This window comes from Eleutherodactylus coqui, chromosome 7, assembly GCF_035609145.1.
Source record: "Eleutherodactylus coqui strain aEleCoq1 chromosome 7, aEleCoq1.hap1, whole genome shotgun sequence".
Taxonomy (NCBI): domain Eukaryota; kingdom Metazoa; phylum Chordata; class Amphibia; order Anura; family Eleutherodactylidae; genus Eleutherodactylus; species Eleutherodactylus coqui.
In genome coordinates, this window is record NC_089843.1 from 183,399,521 (window position 1) to 183,425,539 (window position 26,019).

Consider the following 26,019-nt stretch of genomic DNA (forward strand, 5'->3'; position numbering starts at 1 on the left):
AATCATATATACCCTCCTCTTCCTGTGCCAGAGGCCAGCTACCATGTTTAGCACTAAGAAGATTGTCCTGTCATGTTTTAGACGTAGCTAATGACTTTACATCCCTCCCAAGTGACCTGATGTTTAACAGCAGCACATTTAGCCCCATCACTCATACCTCTTAGAGATGTCATCAAATTATTTGGAATAAAGACATCAGTGCACAACGCTGCATAAAGTTACTTTATTTTCAATATACATTTAATTTTGAAAAATATAAATGCTAAATATCTTCATTCTCTTGATTCCATAAAAGTCACAATAGAAAGCTTCAAAAAATTGCAAAATACTATATCGTCATCATAATTAATGCTCATTGTTACTGGAAAGAAAATCACTACAGTCTCTGTTGCTTTCTTCATCTGCTCCATGTTTGATCGCGTCTCATTTCATACAAAAGCCGGCATGTCTAACAAAAGACATACAGACTGTCTACAGGATACAGTATACTGTAAGAGAGTAGGAAAGCGCAGTTCAGTCTTTTAAACTTTTTTTTTCTGCTCTTCCTCTCTCAAAATAATACAATTACTACAAAGATTAGCCATATTACAGGCTATAAATTAAAAATTGTGTTAACACTTGTAGATCAAAAGCATAGATATGGGACAAGCGGAAGCAATGAATCCAAGAGATCCATAAGAAAACAACAGTAAAAAGAAGCACCCCAAAAATCAACCCCAAATTGTAAGTTGCTTTTGCAACATTTCTTAGTATTTCAGCCTTCTTAATTGTTCTTAAAGGAAGTGTGTCATGTAAAACTAATTTAGATTCAAGACAAGAAAAAAGTTCTTTGAAAAGAACACCAATACCTTGTTAGAGAGGTGGAAACTATTTTTTAAGAGTCACCCAATATTCAGCCAGTTCACTTGGTATTAGTAACTTGACAGGACAACCTTTAGTTGAGGCCAAAATGTGTAATGTCACTAGCAAAGAACAAGATGGCTGATCCCACTGTGAGCAGGACAACGTACACAACACTTACATCCTCAATAGGTTCACTTTAAGAATTGTGCTTATGAGGTCACCGGCACAACAGTGAGAAAAGCATAAATTGTGCATTTTTAGGCAATTTCAGGGCTAAAGGCAGCATAAAAATAACCACTTTTCAGTGCTTATATCAATAAAGTTTATAGAGAAGAAGAATGGTAAAGAGTTTTAAAAAAGACTATTAAAAGCATTAAATAGATGCCCATTTAGTGCACATTAGAGTGTGACAGACCTTTTTCATTATTTTATTTCTTTGGGTAAAAATCATTGATTTAAGACCCAACACCTGTATCTCTCTATTTTGGAATCACCATTATGAAAACACTTTCCGGCAAGTTTGTCATGGAGACCATTAGTGGATCTAAACTACCATCTACATCAACATTCGCATCATCTATTGAAGCCAATGAGAATGCGGGAATTCACTGAGTGGTGATTTTGATGAACATATTTGTCCCTATAACAGCAATTTACCTGCCAGGGTACAATGTAAAAAGTGGCAGAAGAATAAGGTAATAGGAAAAGGTCTGGCATGGCTTTATTGTGTAGCAAAGGGGCTTTCACATCGTAATTTTTTTTTTTATTTTATCTTTTTACATCAATATAAGAAAACATACAGTATAGAAAAGCTTTGTCCCATGACAGGAAATGTTAACACCAAACAGCTCACATTGCTTTTCAGTTTAAAATAACACATTATAAGTTAAAAATCAGCAGTTAATACAATTCAAGTACAATAAAAATGATTTGCAATTGGAAGACTTAGTAGTAAAATAATGGAAAAACTGTCAGTATTTCAATGCTATGCATGTGCCATAGAAAAGGAGACATAAACCGGAACAGATTTTTTTAAATACTGTGCATTATTTCGTTCGCACTAGAGTATCTATATGTTATAACTAAAGTAGTTGCAAGTAAAAAAATGAAACAGCAGTTGGAGGTCCTACCCTATCCGGGCTCTTTCTATATGGATCCATGTCAACAATATTTTCCTAGAATGTAGCACTTAAAGAGTTTGCGCACTTTGGGTAGTCCCATGTTGAGTTGCTGCTTCCTATGACACGATGATTATGAGAGGTTGCTGTGACCCCACGTGATCAACTGTTATTGATGAGCAGATCAGCCACTTTCTAAGTTTTAATAATTGGAGCCTATGGAAAGTAGACATACCCTTTAGTTGCTCTTTATGGAATGATAGACTAATTATAGTATACAGATGTAATAAAGTTTAACCTAATTCTAATAACTTGCTGCAACAAGTTATCTAAATGCAAAAAAGGGCCATTGAGAAGCTATTGAGAAGGCAAGAAAACGTTCTGTGCCAAAGGTTATTTAATGTTTTAAGTTAAACTTTGATACATTGGTATATATTAAATGTATCATTATAAAAAATGACCACTGAATGGCAGTCTATGTAATGTACTGTATATTGACTAAAAAAATGTAAGTAAAGCATATGGGACATTCCCATAAATAACATTATATCAGTCAAAATATAATCATTCGGTCTCCAAAGTGGAGTTTTACTTACGTGGTAAATGGAATGTTAAGGACAGTATGGTAAAATATAGGAGCAATATATTTGTATAACTGAATCATGGCCTACATAATACTATGCTGACATTTTGTATGCTGCATATTGTACCTGTATTTACTGTTTTATGATCCCATCATATTGGTAAAACAGGAGACTGGAAGGGCAAATAGCGTAAGTTTTCATGCCAGTTAAACAAGAAAATAGTTTGCGTCCTTTTCTATTTCACACACATAAATTTGATAAACTTTATCAATTACACAAATTGTGCTAAAGTGAAACTCCAACAATGGTGATATAAACAGAACGCTTTTAATAGTATCTTTGTAGCATATCTTTATTACTTTTACTGTTTTCAATAATTTAGTTCATGATTTACTATGTGCAATGTAGAAAAAAAACATTGTTACTTGGAAATCATCAACAAGAAGTTTAGTAGCCGTGGTATTAGAAATAATCACATCTACAGTGAGTTCCAACTTTGGTTAGTGCTTTTTGGCTTTTTACATTATATAATCTTTTAGGGTTTGCTCAGTTAATAAAGACTATGTCTGATGACTGCAGCTATAAAGACGATAGATGCATATGGCAGTCTAAAATCCAACTATGGTTGTCAAAAAAGCTTGAGATGTTAAATCGTCTTTAAAGGAGTTTTCCAGGACTTTGGATATTTTTTTCTATTGTAGACCTATCCTCATGATAGGTCATCAATAGAGGAGTGCCGTGACTCTGCCGCTCAGGATCCTCAGCAAAGCTGTCAGTAAAGACAGTGCAGGAAGCAGATTACATCATGCTTACTGCAGCAGCCCAGATTGGTAGTAGAGGTACAGCTTACATTGAATTCAACTTGAGCTGCGCCTGCACTGCCAAACAGATTGCTGCAGTGTGGATGGCATGATCTGCTTTCTGCACTGCCTATACTGACAGTCATGCCAGGAATCAGCTGATCAGCAGAGATCCTGAGTGGCAGACTCTCGCCGATCATCTATTGATTACCTGTCCTTAAAATAGGCCATCAATAGAAAAAATGCCCAAAATCCCGGAAAAGCCTCACAAAGGTGACCTGCAGCCCTTTTTAACATTTGAATAGCTACAATAACACTTAACTGTGCGAAGAAGAGAAACATCAGAAGGATAATAGATCCATCTGCCCCGCAACACACTCGTTGATGATTTCCAACCGCAACCAATGGAATTTTTTTTGTAATGAAATGATTGAAAGTCAGTCCTAGCAGCAAAAATAACTAATAAAGATATACCACAAGGAGGAGTTTAGAAGTTATATCGATACCATAGTTAGCAGTTTCTTCTGTAAAACAATCAGCATCTCTATGCTTATTGATCCCTGTCACCAGTCACTATGATTAATTATTGCCTATATAATTATAAATACTTTTCACACCACTTAAAGTAATGGATTATAAGTTAAACCCGGCCTCCCTCATCACATCATTAAAAAAATCATATTCTACCTCTGAAATGACTTCGTTGATCAGTTCAAAACAAGTACAAAACACTTAGATTTCATTGAGCCCTAAAGAACGAATATTTGTGTTATAATATAAATCACATTGTATACAAGACATTCGTACAGAAAAGCCAGTTTCTACAAATAAGAGGTAGACCTACTACTTAAAACTATGTTTCCTGCTGCAGGAAAAAAAAAGATTCATTTTTCTTTACAGTCATTAAAAAAGTTAAAAAAAATTAACAATATATAAGTTGAAGGTTAGGCCCCATAATTTAAAGACATAAGCTAGAATGTATTAAATACTCTTCAGCGTTGACATAGTATATTCAAATATAAGATACATAACAATGGGGCGTTTTACCTTATGGCAATTGGTTCTTTATAATCAATACATCATCAGTCAAGTACCAATATATAATTACTGTGGTTAATACTATGGTTCTACATTTTCGAGAGACACATAAGCATTTCTACCATACGGAGTGTACGTATCTATCATTCTACATTATATTGCATAGTTGATTTACCAAGACAGAAAGACCTGCATGAAAGAATGGTATTTATCAAAAGTTCACCAGGCATTGTCTTCTGTCTAGCATTGGGATATACAGTCAAAAAGGCAAAAAAATGACGTATTATATTATAGGACTGGTTGGTTTACTTAGCCGGGATGTTTATGTCACAGTGGAAGCACTTTAGGCAGCAAAAGCCTTTTACAGAATGCTACCAAGACAAACATCAAAGCCAGTGAAGTGTTGGAGGTTTAATTTTTGGCTAGTAAAAGTCCAAAAAGATAAAGGAAGTGGTTCATTGTGTCACAATGTTGTCTCTATTCCCCGGCTTCTCCAGAAATAAGTGTCTTGTTCTGGTTCAAGCTCTATCCTAATTTGAGGCACAAGTCGTATAGGTGTACTTTGTGGGCTGAAAGGCAAAAAAAAACAGTTTTAGGTACCACTTAGAGACCCCTCTAGGAATGCAGTATCTCTACATTTCTGTTATGAAACATTGTTGAGTGTGCTGTACATACAGGGGGTGGACAAAAATATAGAAATATCGTACGAAGTGCCTGCCTTAAAATCGGTCTCTACATCTCTTATTGAAATATGATTTATAATCAAATGTAACTTGAGTGGAGGTAATATGACACAGATGCTGCTGGACAGAAGTGAACATCTTCTTGAGAAACAAGGTTCCATTGGTCAGGGGTTTGACCACTTAGCTGCTGTTACCAGCTGGCTTCCAAAACCACCCTGAATGACAGCTGAGAGCTGCCATTGATTGGTCCCTGCGCTGAGCCAATCAGAGGCAGCACTCACTCACCCATTCATGAATTCATGAATGGGTGAGTGAGAGCTGCCTCTGATTGGTGAGGCTGTGACCAATCAGAGGCAGCTCATTCAGCAGGCAGGGATTTTAAATCCCCGACTGCTGAATACTACTCACAGCAGTTCAGGAGAACTGCCGGCCGGCCGCGGCTGAACTCCGTCTGCCGGGACAAGGTGAGTATATTTTTTTTTTTACTTTTTACACAGTTTTGGATGATTTTCAGGGAAGGGCTTATATTTTTAAGCCCTTCCCGAAAATTCATCGTGAGATCGCCCACAGCCCATTGCTTTCAATGGAGCCGGCTGTATTGCCGGCTCCATTGAATTCAATGCGCTGGACAGCGCTGCACTGCTCCGGCCCATTTCTAATGAAACACGGCTAGGAGCAGATTTTTCGGCCCCGGTCACACGATTTGCGGATGCTCATCCGTCATGCGATCTGCAAATCGCGGGAAAAAATGCCCATGTGACCGAGGCCTAAGATCGATAGCATTGTTAGCTTTCTGGTAAAGGAGCTCTGTGAGGTGTTGTTTCTACAGGAGGAGTTGTAGCTTTTATTGATACCATTTTGAGGTACATGTAACCTTTGGATCGCTTTCAATTGGATTTTTCTGGGAGGCAAACAAAAAAAAAATAGCAATTCTGGCACACGTTTTAAAAATTGTTTTTATGGTGTACACCAAACGAGATACATACCAAAGTGTTTTTATTGTTGGGCTGTTACGAATACAGTAATACCTATCACGTGTTGCTTTTTAAAAAATGTCTTTAGCACTTTGGTCATTTAAAAAAAGTTTTTTTGTGGGGAAAAATGCGTTTTTTTAAACCTGGATTTTTAAAAAAAGTTTTTTAAAGTTAAACTTTATTAAATGCTTCTGACACAGTTTTTTAGTCCTTCAAGGAGACTTTAAAAATGCAATAGTTTAATTGCTAGGATTATATACTGCATTACTTATGTAGTGCATTCTACTAAGTTTATGACAGCAACCTGTCTGCTGGAAGTCTAATAGGCTAAGTTACATGGTAAACATGGAGGCCTTTGTCAGGCTTCTGACTGTAATGGGAACCCACTGATACCCTGGAATCACAGTGTGGTGTAACAATAGGGGACAAAAGGATCCTCTGCTTAAATGCTGCAGTTGCTATTGATTGTGGCATGTAAAGTTTCTCCATATCTGATGGTTAGAGCAGGAGCCTGGCTGTCAGTAGTCAGCCAAGCTGCCACCTTTAAAAGATATAGATGCAGGTTAAAAGCCCATTAGTGAGCAAAAGAAAATTGCGTCTATTAGAACCATTGGTTCCCTATGCAATGTTCCCATGTCCGTTTTTTAGAGGCGCAAAATACTCGCACCTGCGAAAGATAGGACATGCATGCCTATAATATGCGTCAGTAAGGTCCGTGCTGTGTGTAAAGACATTGTGTGATGTTTGTTAATCCCCGCGGGGAGTCCCCTCATCACTGAACACTTGGGGGGGGGGGAGGCGCTGCCTTTTTTTGACTGAGCACTCTGACGAATGAGAGACAGCGCTCAGCTGTCATTCAAGGGCTGAGTCCTTTCTCTGATTGGTCACAGTGCTCATCCAATCAAAGACAGCGCTTTCTAGAGGTGGGAATTTTTCAATCCCCAGCAACCACAATACAGATGAAGACTGATGGGGATGAGGAGAAGAGCCGGACAAAGCTTCTAAATGAGTTACATTTTATTTTTTAACAGATACGGATGATTTTTGGGGTAGGGCTTATATTTCAATTCCCCCCCCCCTGAAAATCACCGCTGGTTGCCTGCATCCCATTGCTTTCAATGGGGCGGCAGCAGCGCCGGCCCCATCGAAAGCAATGGGATAGCATTGTGGTCCTCTGCCACAGCTGTGGCAGGGGATTCTTTCGTGCCCGCGGGGACTGCCATCATCAGTGAACACTGTGATGAGGGGACCTTCATGGAGCAGCTGCGATTCTACAAGCACAGCTGCTCCAGTGAACAGGAATCTGAAACTTTTCCTGTTGAAGTCCTGCACACACTATTTTAGGCACATGTAAAAAAAGGCACGGAGCTTCAGTCATGCACATTTGGCACTTCCGTGAAGCGCATTTTTGACCAAGCCCTTAAGGTGTATTGGCCGTCACTGAGGAGTTAATTAGCATTTACTGTATGTGTTTGTTCACTCTTTTGTCTGAAACCACATGGAAAACGTAGGCTTTTACGATCTGTTGGCTTGGCTGTGTGGTGCACATTGTTGCTACGTTCTTTCACAATTTGCCCATGCTCTTATTTCTGTGTACAGATCCCCTACCACATCTTAGAACACCAGGCTAACGGGTATAATGCACCATGTAGTATGGTATAATATAGCAATCCATTACCGGCATACTTAATAGCCAATTCAAGTTGTTTTTTTAAACACCACTGTGGAGATTTTGCTAATCCTATTTACCTTCTAACATATTTTAGTGGATTATGCGTGTTAATTGAACAATGTTTATTGTGACTATAGAACATAAGACTGTAGCGTCGCATCGCTGAATTCTTGTTAATAAACTTTTATTATTCTATAAATTTAAATATATATTTATATTTTAATAATAATCTTTCTTTGTATAGCGCCAACTATTCCGCAGTGCTATCAAGGCACACGGGGAACACAAACAATGCGAAAATTGTAGAAATGACAAGAGTTACATGTGGTATTCAATTATTTGGAAACAAAGGGAGTGGGGTGATACAGAAGGTACAGGGACAGGAGGTGGAGCAAGGGGGAACACAGCAATGTGACAATAACATGTGGTATGCAGTTTTTGGGACACAAGCGGGGTGAGGGTAGTACAGAAGGTGCAAGGCAGGAAGGGTACATGATAGACAAAAGTGGAAAGCCATAGATAGGGGCAGGGGCCATATGGTAGGGGTAGGGGACTAGATCAGGAGGTTTGGTATGCTACTTTAAAGAGGTGCATCTTCAAGCCGAGTCTAAAGTTCTGTGTGTTCGTAATTGTCTGGATGTTTTGGGGTAGAGCATTCCAGAGGATCAGTGCTGCTCTAGAGAGGTCCTTGAGGCAAGCATGCGAGGTTTGTATTAGAGAGGTGTTTAGTCTGAGTGCGTTAACAGATCGGAGCAATGTATGGACAAGAGGGAAGCAATGTACAGTGGTGCGGTGCCATGGAGAGCATTGTGGGTGAGGGTGATGAGTTTGAATTGATTTATGTAGTATATGGGCAGGAATTGCAGTGACTGGCATAGCACAGAGGCATCTGAGAAGCTGCTGGATAGGAAGATGAGTCTAGCTGCCGTATTTAGTATGGATTGGAGAGGGAAGAGTCTGGTGCAGGGAAGGCCAATGAGCAGGCAGTTGCAGTAGTCAAAGTCGGGAATAGATGAGGGTGACAATGAGTATCTCTAGCGTGTCTGTGGTGAGGAACGGCTGGATTTTAGCAATATTCCTGAGGTGCAGGTTGCATGTTTGGGCCAGAGATTAGATATGAGGGTTAAAGGAGAGGTCCGAATCCTGTGTGACCCCATGCAGTGGGTGTGCTGTCTAGGGGTTATGATGGTGTCAGATACTGATATGGAGATGTTGGGAGGAGGTCGGCTGGTTGAGGGCAGAAAGACAAGGGGGTTAGTTTTTGAGAGGTTAAGTTTCAGAAAAATGGAGGACATGGTGTTAGAGACAGCAGAAAGACAGTCTGAGAGGAGGTGTATAACTGGGTGTCATCAGCGTAGAGGTAATATTGGAGGCCAAATCTGCAGATGGTTTGTCCGATTAGGGCTGTGTAGATAGAGAAGACAAGGAGGCAAAAGACTGAGCTCTGGGGGACCCCAACAATGAGGGGAAGCAGAGAGGAAATAGAGCCAGCGACGGAGATGCTGAAAAAGCGGTCATAGAAGTAGGAGGAGAACCCGGTGAGAGCACTGTCCTTTAAGCCGATGGAGCAAAGCATAGCAAGGAGGAAGTCATAGTCAGCACTGTCAACTGCAGCGAAGAGATCGAGGAGGATTAGTAGGGAGTAGTTGCCCTTTGATTTGGCCGTTCTTAGGTTGTTTGATACTTTTGCGAGGTTGGTTTCGGTCACCTGCAGGGGACGGAAGCCAGACTGGAGGGGGTCAATGAGAAAGTTATCAGAGAGAAAGCACATGAGGTGGGAATAGACCAGGGGTTTAAGTAGTTTGAAGATGAAGGGGAGATTTGAGATGGGTCGGTAGTTGGCAGCGTCGGTCAGGTCAAGAGTTGGTTTCTTTAGCAGAGGGGATATGATGGAGTGTTTGAATGAGGAGGGGAAAATACTAGAGGTGAGGTAGAGGTTGAAGATGGTGGTGAGGTGGGTAATGACTGCTGGGAAAGGGATCAGAGGAGGTGTCAGGTAAGAGGGTCGTTTGCACAGATTTGGGGGGCAGGCAGCGGAAAGCAGTCTGGAGACTTCTTCCTCTGTTGTTGGTTCTAGTACAGATAGCGAGTAAGTGATGGCTGCAGGGCTGAAGAGACTGGGATTAGGGCTAGCCGAGTAATGTTCAGAAATTTCCTTGTGGATGTTTTTGATTTTTTTTTTCTTGAAGTGGGCAGCTAGCTTTTCAACCCTGAGATCCATCATGGGGGCCTGTTCTTTGGGACTGAGGAGGGAGTGGAAGGTATGAAAGAGTCCTTTGGGATTGTGGGTCACGGGGGGTGCAACTTTATCCAGGGCACATCTGAAGGGGGTGGAGTAGTGTTCAGCAGCCAGGTTGGGGCATGAGAGGACAGAGATCGGGGACAGGGAAGACTGTAAGGTCTTGGCAAACTGCTGGGTGTGGGCAGTCTGGAGGTTCCTAGAGTTGCGATAGGTGTGAGGGTCTGGGGAAATGTTAGGGTGCCTAATGGAGAAATGGGGAAACAGAGAAGGTTGTGGTCAGAGAGTGGGAGGGGTGAGTTAGTGAAGTGGGAGGCAGCGCAGAGGTGGAGGAAAATTAGGTCGAGAGTATTGTCGTCTCTGTGAGTCAGGGAGTCTGGGAGTTGTGATAGGCTGAGGGAGGAGGTGAGCATTAAAAGCTGGGAGGCAAATGGGGTCATTAGTGGGGATGTTGAAGTCACTGAGCATAAGCGTAGGGAGTTTGCACAATAGGAAATGGGGGAGCCAGGTGTCGAAAAGGTCCAGGAACAGGCGGGTGGGACCCGGAGGCCAGTAGATGACTGTGACATGTAGGGAAAGTGGACAGAAGAGTGGTAAGTTATGGACTTCAAAAGACGACAAAGTGAAGGAGGGAGCCAGGGGATGACCTGGAAGGTGTAATTTGGTGAGAGAAGAACACTACACCTCCACCTGTCATCTGATCTGGGGATGTGGGAGAACTGCAGGCCATCAAAGGACACTGTAGAGGGGGAGACTGAATCAGACTGCTGTTTCCATGTCTCAATGAAGAGGTTGTGGAAGGTTGGGAGTTTGTTGCACACGGATTGGGAGTTCCAAAAGGCTTGATTGAAGGGGAAGGGGGAAGAAGGGGAGGAGGGAGTATGCGAGCTAATGGTTGGGCTTGGGTGTGTTTTGGTGTGATTGGGGGCGGTTTTGACAGGGAGCAGCACATGGTGGGCTGGGGTTGTGGGAGATGTCCCCGCAGCTTAAAGTAGTTGGGTAGCGATGGTGAGTAGGTGATTGGGGTATTTGTGAGGATGGCTATGGTATTTCTTGGCAGTGGTGAGAGGGGATGGAGGCATTTGAGGAAGGTCAGGAGTGTGTGAGAGTTGTGCATGGGCGAGGAGAGCGGAGAGGAGATGATGTGGATGGAGTGTGTTGCGGCTGTGCATTGGAAGAAAGTGTTAAGGCTTGTAGTGAAAATAGCAGTGCAGGTGAGTGCAAAGAGGAGGGTGTTAATGTGCAAGGTGTGAGTGAGTGTGGAGTTTACCTGTCTCCTACCCTTTCAAACTGAGCTGATTAACTGCATCATTCGACTACATAAGACACTTGATCCAGGACATTTATTACAGGACATACCATGCGTGCAAGCCACATGAGTGCCAATGAGGCTACCAGATATATAGATCAAGCTATAAGGTTACAGCTGAGAGTGGCTAGTTAGATTACATTAGTTAACCAGCTGGGCCTATACTTGCAAGGCTAGTAAACAGGATGGGAGGGAGGGAGGCATGGAGAGTTTTATTCCTCTCTTGAGGAATATCTTTGTGGAAATTAGCCTGAGAGACTTCGTGGGAAATCATTTCACTGGTCTAGTCCACAGCAGGAGCGCGGACGAAACATTTTTGTTTTTATTGTTGTTTATTATTCCCCATTTGAATATATTCTTTTTGGGGGTTTTGTTCTGCTGCTCTCCCAGCTCCACTGGGATCGTTAGAGGATTCTACAAGTTGTTATACTACGAGCCTACCAGGATAATCGATGCAGGCGGGATGTTCCCCTTGCCTTAGGGGCCCTTCCATGAACCAGGTGAGTCCACTTTTATTATCCATTGTTGGGTGGCGCGGATCACCACTGTATAATCACACACAGTTATGACATTAAATGAGCATGGAACAGTGGTACAGCAGACCAGCAGAGTAGAGTCAAATCAGCCAGTTTTAATGTTTATTATTAATAACAATGTAAATACGCATGTGAGGTTGTATTTATCTAAAAAAAAAATGTATTATGTCCTGATAAGTTAAACCAAAGAGGGTGTACTTATTTTATATACATGACTGTACCTGTGATACATTTGAATAAATTCAGCAGCTACTACAGTATAAGGCCTCCTTCCCACGAACGGATTTACGCCGCGTAAATCCGTGGCAAAAATCCGCTGCGTTGCCCCCTGCTATTAGGTTCTATTGAACCTAATAGCACAATGCTCACGATGCGTAATTCCACAGCGGAATTACGCACCGTGAAATCTCCCGTTCTCACCCGCAGCATGTTCTATTTGCTGCGGGTGTACGCGCTGACGGCTTCCATTGCAGTCAATGGGAGCCGTCCGTTCACGCTATCTCCCGCTGCAACCAGCGGAAGATAGCGTGAAAAAACGCTTCCCCGCCTACCGCCGCGCGTCATATGACGCGGCCGGCGCGTCACGTGACGCGGTGGGCGTGTCACATGACGCGGCGGTGGTGGGCGGGGAAGCGTCTTCACGCTATCTTCCGCTGGTAAGTATGGGGTCTCTGGGGGGCGCCGTGACGGGCTTCACTGCGGAATATTACGCGGCGGAGCCCGTCACGCTCGTGGGAAGGAGGCCTAAGACTTCTAAATACAAGCTTACTAACCCAGAGAGTGAAAACCTACAATTTGCATTTTACACCATAACAGGCATTTATTAAAATTTTTTCAGTAAGAGGAAAACAAATCCAATTAAGGCACACAGTCAGCATAATAGATGGCTCACCTTGGCATGCTTGACTGAATGAATGGACATCTCTCAGCATGATGTGTGTCGTTCAAGGAATGTAAATGGCTTTTCTCCTAATAATAGGTTAGAAAAAATAAGATACAGATAAATTACAAACTTTGTGACATTAAAGCTAAGCCTGTGATGTAACAAATCTACAGAATATTAGTGAAACATGGATGATTGGTACTCATAATGCTAACACATTGTTTATATGACCTTACGATTATGTATTATTACATGGACAATTTGTTAGATAGCTAGCGGGAACGGAAAACGGTTCATTATTTTACAATCTATACATAGCAGAAGAATATGTCTATTGCATTCTTTATTCTTCATTAATGTACACAATTTATCTGCTTGTAGAAAAAAATCATCTGTTATTCAGTTATTAGGTACTGGGTGTTATATGCAGCCTTTCTCTCCTGGAAACTTTTACTAGTTTATTAGCATTTAAAGACATCAAAACATATGAGTAATATATACGAATGGTAGAAAATAATAAAAATGAAATGATTGTAAAAACATATATAAAATAACTTATTACACCTGAAGGAAAGATTACAGTGAAGCAACAGGGAACCTATCCTTAAAGAGGTTCTACGGAACGTTTACTATTGATGGCCTATCCTAAGGATAGGTCATCAATAGTTGATCAGCAGGGGTCTGCTATTTGGGATCCATGCCGATCAGCTGGTCACCACGTGCGCTGTCAGTGCAGACTGTCCTAGAAGCAGACAGCACTCTCAATATTACAGTGACCCAGTTTGGTAATGCAGGCACAGCTCCCATTTAATTCAGTGGAAGATGTATCTGTAATTCCAAACTGGACCACTACAATGTTGACAGCGCTATTTGCTGCAGCGCTGTCCACACTGACAATGGGCCCAGCAATCAGCAGGGATCCCAAACAGAGGATGCCTGCCGATTAACTATTGATGACCTATCATGAGGATAGGTCATCAACAGTAAATGTCCTGGACAACCACTTTAAGACATAAGCTCCCTCCATTTTGAAAGCTACTGGTTTCCTTTGTTTTATTAAGAATGAACCTAAAAATTGTCACAATGTTAAGGACGTCACTCAGTATTGGGCTTAAGTAGAATTTATACTGGACAACGCTAAGTACTAATAAAGTAATTTCTTTCGTAAGCTACAGTGTCTTAACATGAAATCCTGTAGTGTAAAGGGAACATGTAGCCTAGTAATAGTAGCCAATTATTTTTCTGCCTACTGTGAAATTCTTTCAATGCATATAAGCTCATAGCTCAGCTAAGACTTTAATCCCATCACAGATCTCCTTGTAGAAGTTATAATATCCTTATAATAAATATGGAAACCACTAGCTTGTAGTCAGCTCCCGCCTTCACCATCAAGCAATAACAGCATGCAGTAAATCACAAAACAGGGAAGATAATCATTTGTGTATATAACGGTATATCGTTAAAGAACATTTTACATGTCTACATAGATGGAAGGAAACAACACAAAAGATGATAGCTAACACACAAGGACAAATCAACTGTTCATGGTGAAGAAGGAGGTCCCGGACTCGATGAGGATGAGTGATCAAAGATAGTAACGATTAATGAGAGTCTTATAACTCAGCTACAAGAAACACACCGACTTAGCAGAGAACATGGATTATTCGCAAAATCTAATGATACTACTGTCAGTAGATTGGGTTAGAAGAAACGTAGCATAAGCACATCACACCAGTCAAAAAGAAGAAAGGTTTTGGTGTGGTTTGTACATTGTGCTCTGCTGAATTTGAAAGAAGGTCAGTAATTTGCATGGTTTCTTGAGAACAGGATTAATATGTCACTTACAATCAAGGATTAGAATTATTACTATGGTTTAGTATGAGCTGGAAAGTTTAGTAGAGACTCCCTCTAAGGTCAAATCTCTGTGCTTGTGAAGCTAAATATCCTATAAATGAAAACTCAATACTGACATTTACTACTGCCATGGAACTAAAGTATATAGGGTCGCCTCCATGTATTAGGGGCGCATAGGACTTATGGTAGATATCTGTATGCGTTTCCATGGCAATTAAGTCAAGATCAGGAAACTGTAAATGCTACTATTTAGAACATGGACGATGATAATTGCCTGACATAAACGCAAATTGAAGAAAACGAGTATGGAACATGCCATGAATAAAAGTTTCCAGAATATAAGTACCACACAGCAAGAACTGTAAGAAGTCAGAGGGGAAATTTTTCAGCAAAATCTCATAAAAAAATCAATATATATACTGATGCAGCATTGCCCCTTGCATCCTCTGCCATATACTTATGCTGCACTAAACTAATACCACCAAAAAACACGGAGAGAGCTCGCATTTAGGGTTGCAGAGAGTCATAAACGGCTAGCAAAAACAAACTAATACCAAACCTCTAATGGACACTAGCATTTTTGGACCTTCCATTTGACAAAATAAGAGACAAAAACTAAGAGCCCAAATTGGACACACAATAACAAGCTATACGCCTCTTTCTTGGACTATATCCTTGACTCACAAATACTACATCATAATGTTTTCTTCAGTGGTTGATCGGAAAAGTTTTTATGGCAAACCACAATGTTTACAGTTACAGGTCTCAATAAGTAAATTGGAGGAGTCAAGTTGTCCACATCTTGAATTGGAATTAGGAAAATACTTTTGTACACAGATGTTGTACAATCCTGTATGCAGTATTTGACGAATAGGTTTTACAGAGGTTACTTTATGAAGAACACAGTCAAAGATGAAGTTAGAAGCTCATGCTAGAACTTTAAGTGGAAAAATGAAGACACAAGATTAGTAGAAGATGAGACGAGAAAGTGATTTTGTGAGAAGGACCGCTCACGGGTGGCATGCAAGTGGTTAGATCTACTCACTCTCACCAGGTTTGCTATCAGAAAGGAATGGTTCTTGTTCCATGATGTCCATTGGGATTTTAATACTGGGGACTTTTTCTGAATAAGGGCTGTCAGACTGTGAAAGAAATGTGCAACAATTCTTAGAACAAACATTGTGACTTCTTTGTGTAGAGTAGACCATCCTTCTTGTGGCATGGTTGATGTACAGGCAACCTTGCATGGAAGAATTCATAGTGTTGACATGTCAAATGCTTCCTGTTTCTCTATTAGTTTATGCACTTGGATATTAACAGGATACTCAATACATAAGATATCATTACTTATTGCAATTTCTGCAGAGCATTTAAGAGATTCAAGAACATATTTGTGGTCAGCATGAGCTTTTATGCCAATTAGAATATATATGGAAAATATTCTGTATATGAACAGTGTATTCAAGTAGAGCAAAAAGAGCCTTGGCAAATAATAACCAATCAAATGATCACATTTACCAATCAGAATAACATTGGCAAATAAGCAATCAGTTTAACCATTTACTGTGGGTCCCGATGTATTTGCCTGGTATTCAGTATAGATTGAAGACAGTTTTAAAAATCAATAGCATTAAAGGGGTTGTCCCGCGGCAGCAAGTGGGTCTATACACTTCTGTATGGCCATATTAATGCACTTTGTAATATACATTGTGCATTAATTATGAGCCATACAGAAGTTATAAAAAGTTTTATACTTACCTGCTCCGTTGCTGGCGTCCTCGTCTCCATGGTGCCGACTAATTTTCGCCCTCCGATGGCCAAATTAGCCGCGCTTGCGCAGTCCGGGTCTTCTCCTGTCTTCTATGGAGCCGCTCGTGCAGAATGCAGGCTCCGTGTAGCTCCGCCCCGTCACGTGCCGATTCCAGCCAATCAGGAGGCTGGAATCGGCAATGGACCGCACAGAAGAGCTGCGGTCCACGGAGACAGAGGATCCCGGCGGTCATCTTCAGCGGTAAGTATTGAAGTCACCGGAGCGCGGGGATTAAGGTAAGCGCTCCGGTAAGCTTTCTTTACCTCCCTGCATCGGGGTTGTCTCGCGCCGACCGGGGGGGGGGGGTTGAAAAAAAAAAAAACCCGTTTTGGCGCGGGACAACCCCTTTAAGAGGAAAAACAAATGAATTCAGATGAGCTAAACAAATAACAAAAAAACACTAATGAGTAAAAAAAAACTTGCTAAGATTTAGTTTCAGTTAATCAAAACCAATGCTTTTGGGATCTTCAGATGATTCAATATGCCTGCAGTATTAGAACTTCCCACCAAAATTGACTTAACCTGCCAAGAAATAACTAATGTCTATGGAAATAATGGCAATGACATGCACCAAGATGCAAACAGGAAAAAATATCAGCGCTTCCTATGGAAATAATAGCTCCAGGGAACGGATGTAATCCAAAAAATGATAGTTTCTTTATTGCAGGATGAATTCATCTTGCAATTAAGAAGCTATCATTTTGTTTATTACATCCGTTCCCTGGAGCTATTATTTCCATAGGAAGCACTGATATTTTTTCCTGTTTGCATCTTGGTGCATGTCATTGCCATTATTTCCATAGTGGGTACCATCCAACAGTGGTACCTACATTATCAGCAGCTCTCCGGATTTAGCCCCTCTGGATCAGTGGAAGCGTGGGAACCTCGGTTATATATTTTATAGGCCAACTTGGACGTGGAGGTGGTAGTGGAGTCCTTCTGGCTCCACTATTCACCGAGTGAGTCCAATATGGTCTACACTTTACACCTTATTTTTGTCACCTGGTTCTTCCCAGGAGCACCATCCTAATATTTCTATTTGTAATGTCTATGGACACCTTTAATATCTCATTGAATTATAAACTTCCTAAAGGGGTTCTCGAGTTCGCCCTGTTTGTTAGAACATCCCTTAATAATAAACTCATAACAACTTTTCCTCCTGGTGGGACCTCCTACCATCCTGGTGGGGAAACCTGGCAGTATGCGTTCAGCTTCCTAGCATTGCCGGAGGAATTAATCATTACACAGTACCCATTCAAATCAACAGACTGAGTATATGCAGGATCAGACAGGCCTACCGGAGCAAGATGCTCTTTATAATCCCCCTGCCCATTCAGTCAAAGAGATGAGAATCATCATTAGGGGACCCTCCCTTTATTAACTCAGGATTCGTTAATAGGGTATATTTAATGGCTTTTCCAAAGTAAACAACCCCTTTATTCATATACATATTTATACATCATTAAAGGGGTTGTCTCACGGCAGCAAGTGGGGTTATACACTTCTGTATGGCCATATTAATGCACTTTGTAATGTACATCGTGCATTAAATATGAGCCATACAGAAGTTATTCACTTACCTGCTCCGTTGCTGGCGTCCCCGTCGCCATGGATCCATCTAATTCTGATGTCTTCTTGCTTTTTTAGACGCGCTTGCGCTGTGCGGTCTTCTCCCTTTCTGCTCGGTCCAGGCACAAGCGGTGTTCTGGCTCCGCCCCCTTCTACGCATCATCACGTAGCTCCGCCCCGTCACGTGTGCCGATTCCAGCCAATCAGGAGGCTGGAATCGGCAATGGAACGCACAGAGCCCATGGTGCACCATGGGAGAAAACCGCAGTGTATCCCTGGGAAAGGACCGGCGGCCATCTTGGGAGAAGATTTTTTAAAGTCCTTATTTCGTCGGATCGGTAAGTAGCAAGCGGCTTAAAAACCGCTTTACTTTGCTATTTTATGCCAGGGGGGTGACAGGGGGAATGGGTTAAGGTAAAATTTTGAGGTTTGCCGCGAGACAACCCCTTTAACTTCGTTACCGGCTTTCTCCATATATGTCAGTGTGTAAAGCGGGCTCAGAAGATTAGCCCACTCCATTCACAGTGGCTGTCTTCAATAGTCAATATCAAGCTGCAACTGCGATCCCAGCCATTTAACCACTTAGATGCGACTGTCGATACGCAATGCTTTTTTGATGACCCAGCTCAAGAAAAATATTGATTGACAAACAATCATAAAGTCATATGTAACTTAACCCCTTAATGCCACTAGCTGGGGAGCACTTAATGCAACAGGGCATAAACGTACTGTGACTAATAGCTGGCCTCTCGCTGCAGCAGTGGGGATTGATGAGAACATTGATCCCTGCTCTTAGCCTATTACATGCCACAATGTAAGGTGACATCATCGGCACCCCGCAATGTAATCATGGAGGGCCAATGGTGTGCCATGGCAACCGTATACCATACACTGAAATCTAGGCCTGCCATAGCCTGTGATCGCTATTGTAAGCTATAATGCATTGCAGTATAGTATGGTTCGTTCCCCACAGGAACATAAAAAATGTAAAAGAATATAAAAAATAGTGTAAAAACACAAAGTAGTTTTAGCGCTGCTAGCAGCACACAGAACGCGCTTCTATAATGAACCATTAGGTTCCTATAGAAGCGCTCACATGAAAGATTTTTAGAAGTGCAAAATCCTTGCACCTGCCAAAGATAGGACATGCGTGGCTACAATGCCCACATTTAAGGTCCATGCTGCATGAAAAGATAGGACCAATCTTTGGTGCGAACTGCGCAGGAGTTTCCATTAACTCCTATTGGGGCAGGAGTCTATAAAAACTCCTGTGCAAGAAAAGTAGCTGGGCTGGAGGAATACCCTGCTGCTTACAGCAGGACATTTAAAACCTGCTGCCCATAAGCACATTTTACATGTCCAGCTGCAAACTCCTGTTACTCCCTGCGGGCATGAGGGGACTTCCCGAGGTAACCTTAATCCCTGCAGAGATTAACAGGAATTCATAATGGGACATTTAAAATGTGCTTCCGGGCAGCATGTTTTAAATGTCCTGCTGTAAACAGTGGGGTATTTCTCCAGCCCCGTTGCTGGAGAATTCCCCAGTAGCAGGGGGCAGTAGGGGATTCCCTCCACCTCTCTCCCCAAGGGATTTCCCTATAGCAGGGAAAGAGAGGGGGGCGGGGTTACAGGGCTATGGGGGAGCTTCGCTCTCTCTCCCTGCTATGGCTTAATCCCCCATAGCTCCGCTCTCTCTCCCTGCTATGGGGAAATTCCAAAGCCCTCCGTGGCTTCTTTTCTCTCTCCTCCTGGAGCAGCTGTGTTTTTTTTAAAGCGCAGCTGCTCCAGTGAATGGTCGATTTCCATGCGCATGAAGCTCGGGTCTTCTGCCCATGAAACATTGCCTGTTCACATGATCTTTACAGCTTTCTAGCCGTGATCTTTTTGCGCTGCTAGCAATGCAAAAACTATGTTTGTCTGAAAGAGCCCTAAGGTTAACTATAGCAACAACATCTATATAACAAATCTTCATATCTTTCTTGTGCACAATTACAGCTTTACTTTGGCCTTCACATGAACAAGATAGTAGTAGGGCAATAAATTACATTTATTCAATAATAGTTTTTATTTGGTAGCTTTGCAATATATGAAGGAGAAAAACAAAGTTATTTTCTGTTTAGGACCTTTTACACGGAATGATTATTGTTCAAAAAGTTGTTCAAACCAGCGAAAAAGAATGATAACTGTTCAGTTTTAATGCAGCCAATAATCGAACAATGAATTTTCGGTCACTTTCTGCTGGCAAAAAAATCATCAGTGGCTCATTCAGTTATCATTCAGTTTAAATACCAATCATTCAATCATTCTCAGTCACTTATACAGCAAATGTGAACAACTGAATGATTTCTTGTTTGAACGAGCCAACGATGTATCTGCCGGTATAAAGAGGCTGCCGGAGTGAACTCTGACATCGCTCATTCGTTCAAATGACAAATCGGTAGGTCTAAACGGACCCTAAGTTCTGCTTATTTTATAGAAATAGAAATTGATGGCAGAAAATGACCACATGGTCCATCTAGACTGCCCTTATATTATCTCACAAGCCTTCATTCACTCCAGACAGGCTGTCGTTAAAAGATGGAATAACTTCTGTTTACACCGAGTGAGAATCCGCCTTATAGTCATTTGTTTTCAGTGAGTTGAAATGGAATGACTAGCGACTACTGAGCAACTTCTTACTCAGTGTCTTGTCGGGGGTCGTGAGTGCATGGGCCAACAGTCACCTGTAATGGCTCATTTGAGCAAAGATTGAGGCAACTATTGGCCCATGTAAAGGTACCTCACAGATTCCGGATTGCCTGTGGCATGGCTTGATAGATTGCCTGTCAGATCGCGGTATAATGTAACACTATGGTATTACATAATACTGCAGTAACGATCAAACTATCGCAAGTTCTTGGACTAAAAAAATGGGAAAATCAGTTCAAAAAAGTTTTATTAACTATGGAAAAAAAGGTAATAAAAAAAATCTAAATTATAAAAAAACAAAAACATATTTGGTAGTGCTGTGTCCCTAAAAGTCCAATCTATCAAAGTAACACATTATTTACTCTGCACAGTGAACGTCCTGAAGAAAAACAAAACACCGCCAGAATTGTGCTTTTTTGGTGATCCCATCTCCAAGAAATTTTTTTATAAAAGGCGATCAAAAGGTCATACGTACTCCTAAATGGTACCAATAGAAACTACAGGACGTCCTGCAAAAAGTGGGTCTTCGCACAACTGTATAAACGGAAACATTAAAAAGTTATGGCTGTCAGAAGATGATGGCAGAAAATAATTTATTTTTTTCAGCCAAGATATTTTAATTTTAAAAGTTGTACAGCAAACACTAAATACATTTGGCACGGTACTAACTGTACTAACCCAGAGAATAACGTTATAATGTCAGTTTTGCTGCAGTGTGTACACTGTAAAAACAGCCCCCCTCCACCCCTAAAAAAATGGTACAATTATTTTTTTCTCCATTTCACCCCCCATGGAATTTTTTAAAAGTTCTTCAGCACATTATATGGTACATTACATGGTACAATTGAAAAATACAACTCGTCCCACAAAAAACAAGCCCTCAGACAGCTATGTTGATGGATAAATAAAAGAGTAAGGATTTTTTTTAAATGATATGGAAAAAACAAAAATGAAAAAAAAGGTCCACATCCTTAGGGGGTTATAAAAACTCTGATTATCTCCCAGAATGCTTTGTTGGAGGACAATATTGTGGTAAGATTTGAAGTTCCTTATAACCCTATGCCTAGTGTATCTACCCAAGTGATATAAATTTACATTTGCTAATGAAGCACAGTTATCAAAAGGATATTCCAACTTCTTTAAGTATCCATTAAATAAATGCATAGAAATTATAATTGCCTGAGAAGCTTTCAAGTGCCCAGCATCCCGCCTCGGCAGCGTTCTCTAATGTACTTCTGACTGTCCAGAATAAAAGTGATTTATTCAGACGTCTGAAGTTACTAGCACTTTCATAAACTTCATTTACAGCGCTTTAGATATCATCATATTTGCATAGTAAAATAACTGAATGTATCCAAAGCAAAATTGATTACATTCAAGATCATAAAACTATGTATAAGCCCCCCAAAAAATTATGCCATATCCATTAAGTTAGATTATCCCATCTAATACTTTCATTAGCAAGCTAGAGTTCATTACTCAGATGCAAACGTGAAGATTAGTTCTCATGCCCCACTATGGACAGACACATATACGAAGCTTAAATGTTAAGCTGGGATTATAATACAAGGCATCGAAATGCCATTTCAAATCTCATAATCATCCAAAGAGTTGACATTGTCATTTTGTATTTTAGAATGGGTGATGCGTGTAATGTAATGGACTGTATTAGAACATTATGATATATCTTACCACAGTCAAAGTGAAGTGTTTGTGCTTGATGACCCTTACAGAAAAAGATTCCCAGAAGATATATGAATAATTACAGTATAAATAATAGACAATAAATGGTATACTGTCCCAATGGAGATGTCCTACAGCACATGCCCCGTATTAATAATGTGCCCCTCATCACTAATGCATTGCATTAGCAACTTTTCTGGTCCTAAGAGTAAAAGTTTTCAGTAAAGTACTAAATAAAGACTTCTCAGCAGTTGTTTTGTTCAGGCTTAAAGGGGTTGTCTATTTATAAACTATTGATGACCTATTGTATCCTCAGTATAGAGCATCAATAGCAAGCTAGCCAGGGATCTACTGTCCGGGATCCCCTCAGATGAGTTGATCACCTGGTCGATGCACTTGTGCACTGAGCTCATTTCTGTAGGAAACACTTTTCCCCCTGCAGTGGCCAGGCCTGGCTTAGGGTGGCTACACACAAGAATGTGCATGTGCGTACATAGGTGCGCAAAAACATCTGAGTGTGAAGGTCCGTGCATTGCCTTCAATGGAACCGCGGCTGCTGCCGGTGGCTCCATTAAAGGCAATGGTCTGTCAGCACCCCTGAAGTGATTTTCAGGAAAAAAAAAAAAAATATATATATATATATACTTACCTCTCCACTGCTGCCGTGTCCCCAGCGGGGATGAAAAACACATCTGCCACATGCAGCAAATGTTTTCCTTATCCCCGCAAGGAATAAAGACTTTCCTGCTGCAACTGTCACAGATGTGAAAGATGCGGCAAAGGAGTTCTGTCTTTCATTCAGCGAGAGCTGCCTGTGATTAGCTGAGCCCTGACAGCTGAAGAAAGGTGAGTATGTTTGGTTTTTTTTTTTTTTTTTTTTTACACCAGTTTGGCTTGTTTCTTCAGGAAAGGGTTTATATTTAAAGCCCTTCACTGAAAAACAATCAAGGGGTGCCAGCAGCTGGATCCTCTAGTGCAGCTGTCATCTGTGACAGCTGCGCTAGGGAATTCCTTATTCCCCGCGGGGATGAAGAACTCCTTTGCTGCATCTGTCACATCTGTGACAGGTGCAGCAGGGAATTCTTTTTTCCCTGCAGGGATGAAGAAAATATCTGCCGCATAGGAAAAAATTGTTCGGTTGCATCGTAAGACAGATTTATTCGGACAGGAGATTCTGCTTTCCTGCTCCCTGAACCAAGCAGAAAAACAGAATCCATACCACAAATGGGAAACCCCCCCTTAGTATGGCCGGCCAAGCTCCATTTCATTTCAATGACAACCCCTTTAAAGAAACCAATGGAAATGGCAATGGTTGTTATCATCTCACCCCATACTGTTGTTACAAAAAAAATAATTTTTCTAATGAAGTGAATTTGGTATTCATGTCCAGCTGGAAAGAAGAAGCTAGAAGAAATAAATGCATATCTTAGTTATAAAAAAAAATGAAAAAAGTCTTCCTCACATCATCATTGTCGCTGTCCACGCTTCCCTTCTTCTTTTTCTTTTTCTTTTCATCTTCCTTCTTCTTCTTGTCTTTCTCAGGAATCACATCATCTAGGAAGCTGAGATCATGCTGGGAAAAGAGGTAGTCCATGGCTTTCCTCACCGCAACAAGAGCCAGAATCTGAAAGAGGATAGTGTTAGTATAAGGATTTCTGTACATTTCTGTAAATCATATGCAGTAATAATAATAACATTGTGGGGATTAAAAGGATTGGCATATCTACTTATTGGGTTATCAAACTATGATAGATGGATGGATGGATGGATGGATAGATAGATAGATAGATAGATAGATAGATAGATAGATAGATAGGAGATAGATAGATAGATATAAGATAGATAGATAGATAGATAGATAGATAGATAGATAGATAGATAGATAGATAGATAGATAGATAGATAGATAGTAGGGGTGATCCTACTCTGTGATTTACAGCCTTCCCTGTATGAGTGCGTATATCGTTATACTGATTGGCACAACATGATAATAACTACAACATTGTAAATCAAGTTATCTCACAATTACTATAACATGTAAATGTCCAGACAGCTGTTAATCACAAAGTAGGACCGCCCACTGGACTCTTAAATCCAGAGCAAGAAAAGGTTTAAATGAATAAATGACTTGTTCTACTGAATCTTCACACAAATATGTATATCGATCTGCTATCTGCTCAGCTCATTTTGCTTTAAAGCATAGTGCCTGCAGGATGGATTGCATTTGCAAACATAACAAGTTCCCTTTGAGATAACTCAGTAGTTTTACCTACAGACCTAAGAGCTCATGCACCCAAGCTCTTGGCTGGCGTTAAGGATCTACAACGTGGCACATCCCATTTCACTGCTAAAAGGGGTAATCCGGCGTTGATAGTCTGGACACCCAAGGTTTGCACTAATCATACACTAGGGTCCTGAATTCTTGGAAACTCATCAGTGCTGAGTCTACCTACATTTCCTAGTGTCCTGATTGCCAGGGTAAGGTTATGTTCCTCTCATATGGAGTTTGTATGCCCAGTGTATATGTTGACTATATCCACAGATTTCTATGGATTGGACATATGCCAAAATATAACATTATTATTAGGTATGACCAGTATACATTTTTTCAATTTTTTTACTGTATTGGAAAATGAAGTTTATTACACTTTCCAATAAAATTATTCCCTACTAGAAAAAAAATACAATTTATACCCTAGGTGTGCATTTTTAGGTGTGGATATCAATAGTAGATATATACAGCTGTATGGTGTAAGAGCCTTATTCATTTAACTGCTTGGCAATGTTATTTGGGCACTTTATGGTATGGTTACTTGTACACACTATAAAGAACATCATAAGTGGAGAAGAATCAATAGAAGGCAATGTACAAGGCACCATAAATCTGAAAGCTAAATCCCTCCCAGTTATGTGGGAATTGATTCCAAATACTGTAATAATGTTACGTTATAAAACTACACATATCACATACTCATGTGGTTGAGCCCTTTGAAAAACCACTAGTAACACATCCATACAAAAACATTTACAACATTCTTGTAAGAAAAGAAATCACTCACCATAACTGGGAATATAATAGCAGCAACTGTTGATTTCAGAATCCATAGCAATGCCAGACATACAATCTGAATGAAAGTGAATAGGTGCACCCTTCGCAAAGGAACATGGCGTAGATAAATGAAGTCGGGCTGATGTTTAGCAGGCATCAAAAGCAGCTTCAAGCGGTCCATGAACTGGATTAAAAGAATGTACATTGCATAGTAAGTACAGATGTGTCTTCCCTTGACTTTTCCCTTAACTTGACTTATCCAAAGATATGTGGGGTTAGCTAGAAAAAAATGTCTATATGTCCAACAGATGCCTCTGATGCATGATATCCGCTGGCCATCCATCACCATAGGCTCCCAACAGAAACATATACTGTTTCATGTTTTTCTTTAAACATCACAACGTGCATGAAAATGCTAAGAAATTTAAAAAATTCAAGAATAGTTAAGAGTGGGCACATCTATAGCTGCACAGTCCGAGAACAGTATTTATATATATATATATATATATATATATATATATATATATATATACACACACACACATATATATATAAAGGATTTTGGATCTTTAGATACATTTTATTCATTATAAAGATTTCTTGTTGACAGATTCCTGGTATTGATCAGTGAAGAATGTCCCATTAAAGACTGTAATAGATTGTAACTGATTGTTACAAAGGATCTCC

The 26,019-nt window shown here is 40.7% G+C and overlaps 1 protein-coding gene across 3 annotated transcripts in view; it reads right to left on the minus strand.

Annotated features, from left to right (window-relative positions):
• Positions 1 to 203: 203 nt before the first annotated feature.
• Positions 204 to 26,019, minus strand: part of SLC4A4 (solute carrier family 4 member 4) — a 319,472-nt gene continuing 293,656 nt past the window's right edge. The window contains exons 22-26 of one of the 3 annotated variants that reach the window (XM_066574073.1): positions 25,343 to 25,516; positions 23,746 to 23,907; positions 15,585 to 15,675; positions 12,689 to 12,765; positions 204 to 4,952 (exon numbers count right to left, since the gene is read on the minus strand). In XM_066574073.1, coding sequence (XP_066430170.1) covers positions 12,722 to 12,765; positions 15,585 to 15,675; positions 23,746 to 23,907; positions 25,343 to 25,516 — 471 coding nt within the window. In that variant the 3' untranslated portion in view covers positions 204 to 4,952; positions 12,689 to 12,721. Of the gene's footprint in view, positions 4,953 to 12,688; positions 12,766 to 15,578; positions 15,676 to 23,745; positions 23,908 to 25,342; positions 25,517 to 26,019 lie in introns of all 3 variants that reach the window. The other 2 variants (XM_066574072.1, XM_066574071.1) reach the window with 2 other exon arrangements.